The sequence below is a fragment of the Coregonus lavaretus genome (assembly GCF_964263955.1).
Source record: "Coregonus lavaretus genome assembly, contig: HAP1_SCAFFOLD_800, whole genome shotgun sequence".
Lineage (NCBI taxonomy): Eukaryota > Metazoa > Chordata > Actinopteri > Salmoniformes > Salmonidae > Coregonus > Coregonus lavaretus.
The window spans coordinates 177,108-181,107 of NW_028158585.1; the positions used below are offsets into that span (position 1 = coordinate 177,108).

At 45.4% G+C, this 4,000-nt stretch overlaps 1 protein-coding gene across 1 annotated transcript; it reads left to right on the forward strand.

The window, feature by feature from the left end:
* Positions 1 to 1,762: 1,762 nt before the first annotated feature.
* LOC311123800 (trypsin inhibitor ClTI-1-like) lies at positions 1,763 to 3,090 on the forward strand. The gene is made up of 4 exons (XM_084198033.1): positions 1,763 to 1,860; positions 2,110 to 2,150; positions 2,669 to 2,778; positions 2,895 to 3,090. Exons 1-4 carry the CDS (start codon positions 1,815 to 1,817, stop codon positions 2,938 to 2,940), a joined length of 243 nt encoding a protein of 80 aa, XP_084054159.1. The 5' UTR covers positions 1,763 to 1,814; the 3' UTR covers positions 2,941 to 3,090.
* Positions 3,091 to 4,000: the final 910 nt, after the last annotated feature.

Sequence of the window (4,000 nt, forward strand, 5' to 3'; positions counted from 1 at the left end):
ACTTAGAATACAGAACACATGGCCAACATAATACAAACACTTAGAATACAGAACACATGGCTAACATCATACAAACACTTAGAATACAGAACACATGGCCAACATCATACAAACACTTAGAATACAGAACACATGGCCAACATCATACAAACACTTAGAATACAGAACACATGGCCAACATCATACAAACACTTAGAATACAGAACACATGGCCAACATCATACAAACACTTAGAATACAGAACACATGGCCAACATCATACAAACACTTAGAATACAGAACACATGGCCAACATCATACAAACACTTAGAATACAGAACACATGGCCAACATCATACAAACACTTAGAATACAGAACACATGGCCAACATCATACAAACACTTAGAATACAGAACACATGGCCAACATCATACAAACACTTAGAATACAGAACACATGGCCAACATAATACAAACACTTAGAATACAGAACACATGGCCAACATCATACAAACACTTAGAATACAGAACACATGGCCAACATCATACAAACACTTAGAATACAGAACACATGGCCAACATCATACAAACACTTAGAATACAGAACACATGGCCAACATCAAATCAAATGTTATTTGCCACATGCGCGGAATACAACAGGTGTAGACCTTACAGTGAAATGCTTACTGACAAGCCCTTAACCAACAATGCAGTTTTAAGAAAAATAATAGTTAAGTAAAAAATATATCAGTAAAAAATAAAAATAACAAACAATTAAAGAGCAGCAGTAAAATAACAGTAGGGAGGCTATATACAGGGGGTACCGGTACAGAGTCAATGTGAAATAACAGTAGGGAGGCTATATACAGGGGGTACCAGTACAGAGTCAATGTGAAATAACAGTAGGGAGGCTATATACAGGGGGGTACCGGTACAGAGTCAATGTGAAATAACAGTAGGGAGGCTATATACAGGGGGTACCGGTACAGAGTCAATGTGAAATAACAGTAGGGATGTTATATACAGGGGGTACCGGTACAGAGTCAATGTGAAATAACAGTAGAGAGGCTATATACAGGGGGGTACCGGTACAGAGTCAATGGGAAATAACAGTAGAGAGGCTATATACAGGGGGTACCGGTACAGAGTCAATGTGAAATAACAGTAGAGAGGCTATATACAGGGGGGTACCGGTACAGAGTCAATGGGAAATAACAGTAGGGAGGCTATATACAGGGGGTACTGGTACAGATTCAATGGGAAATAACAGTAGGGAGGCTATATACAGGGGGTACCGGTACAGAGTCAATGTGCGGGGGCGCAGGTTTGTCGACGTAAATGATGTAATATGTACATATGAGTAGAGGTAAAGTGACTATGCATAAATAATTATCAGAGTAGCATCAGCGTAAAAAGATGGGGTGGGGGGGCAAATAGTCTGGGTAGCCATGATTAGCTATTTAGGAGTCTTATGGCTTGGGGGTAGAAGCTTGGTGGAGACCTACACGGTATAAATAGGGGGGGGGGGGGGGGGGGGAGTCCTACACGGTATAAATAGGGGGTGGAGACCTACACGGTATAAATAGGGGGTGGAGACCTACACGGTATAAATAGGGGGGGGAGACCTACACGGTATAAATAGGGGGGTGGAGACCTACACGGTATAAATAGGGGGTGGAGACCTACACGGTATAAATAGGGGGTGGAGACCTACACGGTATAAATAGGGGGGGGAGACCTACACGGTATAAATAGGGGGTGGAGACCTACACGGTATAAATACGGCTCCGGTGCCACACAACGTCACCTGCCTACGCCCCTTCACTACGGAGAGAATGTGGAACTTTACACGACTGACTCTCGCACTCCTCTGTGTTGCCGGTGAGTGTTGTTCAATTTTACTTAATTAGTTTCAAGTGGCAGTCAAATAGTTTTATTAAATAACATTAACTTCTAAGAGCAGTTTAGACAAACAGTCGATACTACCCCCGGACTGCCTCTGTTGGCGCCCGCGCAAATCTACGACTAGAGAAAAGATGCGCTATCTGTCGTTTAGATTAGAACGGCTGGAAATCAAATCTGATGTTAAATCATAATTAGTCTAAGGCTTGACATCTTTCTCCATTTTAGTTTTGGCACGAGGAGCGAGTCTCCCTGACGGCAGCATAGAGGTAAGCAGGCTAAACCGTTTCTTTTTTTGGAGTGAAAGGCTATGCGCATTCATAAAACACTTTGTCCTATGTGCTGGATTAACAGTAGTTAGTAATGTAGAACACTGGTATGGGTCTTACTCTGTACAAAATTCAATTGTTCACCAAGTACACCTGTATCTTCCTGGTCAACAACTAGTTGACATGACAGTCAGGGGTGTATTCATTAGTCTGATTCTGTTGCAAAACGTTTTGCAACGAACAGTGTACTCTAAATGTAAAACGTTTTTCAACCAATGAGAATTTCTATTAGGCAAATTCCCTTTTTGTGTTGCGTTTGCTTCAATTTGTTTGCTTGAGTGACACGTTTTGCAATAGAATCTGAGAAATGAATACACCCCAGGTGCACTGTGGAAGGGGTGGAAAACGTATGGCTTGTTCCCTGTTATCCATGTTCTCTTCATATGGTGTCATACTAGTACACTATATTACCAACACCTCTTATTTATTTATTACATAACCTGGTTTTTGTCCAACAGCCTAACTGTTCCAAGTACAACCTGTTCATGTGCACCGCGCAATATGATCCAGTGTGTGGAACCGATGGCATCACCTACGGTAACGAATGCACGCTGTGCTATGAAAACATGTAAGTAACCAACTAAAGCTTTCAACAACTTGTCTTGTTCTGTGCTTGTCTGTCTGTGCCTCTGTCTCGTTCTGTGTTTGTGCGTGTCTTTAATTCTGCTCCGTGTGTGTTCCCAGGAAGCATAATCGTCACGTTCACATCAGGAGTAAAGGAGAGTGCTGAACCAGACGTGACCGTCCATTGTCTCAGCGACACACCAGGCCCTCAACATTACTTTGAACCATTTCCTGTTGCCTTGTCAAAACACTGACATGTTTTCTGCTGCCTTCTAAAAACTGGTCTCAAGTGCCTCAATAAACTTTGAACAATTTCTTCAATGCCTGTTTCCTTCTCCAACCCTTATGGGCTCTGTCAGGATCGCCAATAAAGTAGGACCAAAGCGCAGCGTTGGGAGTGAACATGATGACTTTAATGTTGAAATAACGACAAAACAAAACACGATCCGTAACGTCCTCAGTACACCGACTGAACATAGAACAAAAACCCACAACTAACACAAGAAAACCTACCTCTTAAATATGGCTCCCAATCAGAGATAACGAGCCGACAGCTGACACTCGTTACCTCCGATTGGGAGTCATTGAATACAAACAAGGAAACACAACCACAACCTAGAAATAGACACAACAGAACTCCCCACCTAGAAATAAACGTGACAGACATGCAACCATAAAACATCACCCAAAACCCAACAAAACAACATACACCCTGGCTCAAATACACAAGTCCTGGAGCCAGAGTGTGACAGTACCCCCCCCTAAAGGTGCGAACTCCGGGCGCACCAGCATACAGTCTAGGGGAGGGTCTGGGTGGGCGTCTGTCCACGGTGGCGGTTCTGCCCCTGGTCGTGGTCCCCTTCCCACCTTAGTCACCACCCGCTTCCCTAGCCTCCTCCACATTACCACCCCCCAACTACACCCCACTGGGTTAAGGGGCGGCACCGGACTAAGGGGCAGCACCGGACTACGGGGAAGTACCGGACTAAGGGGCAGTACCGGACTAAGGGGCAGTACCAGGCTGAATGGCGGATACTGGCTGGACGGCTCTGGTGGCTCCTGGCTGGTCGGCTCTGGCGGATCCTGGCTGGACGGCTCTGGCGGATCCCGGCTGGACGGCTCTGGCGGATCCCGGCTGGACGGCTCTGGCGGATCCCGGCTGGACGGCTCTGGCGGATCCCGGCTGGACGGCTCTGGCGGATCCCGGCTGGACAGCTCTGGCGGAT

Bases quoted from the DNA above. Each gene is read 5' to 3' on its own strand.
- LOC311123800 (XM_084198033.1), top strand. From the start codon at position 1,815: ATGTGGAACTTTACACGACTGACTCTCGCACTCCTCTGTGTTGCCG. The intron at 1,861-2,109 runs GTGAGTGTTGTT...TCTCCATTTTAG, and splicing joins CGCACTCCTCTGTGTTGCCG to TTTTGGCACGAGGAGCGAGT. The intron at 2,779-2,894 runs GTAAGTAACCAA...GTGTGTTCCCAG, and splicing joins ACGCTGTGCTATGAAAACAT to GAAGCATAATCGTCACGTTC.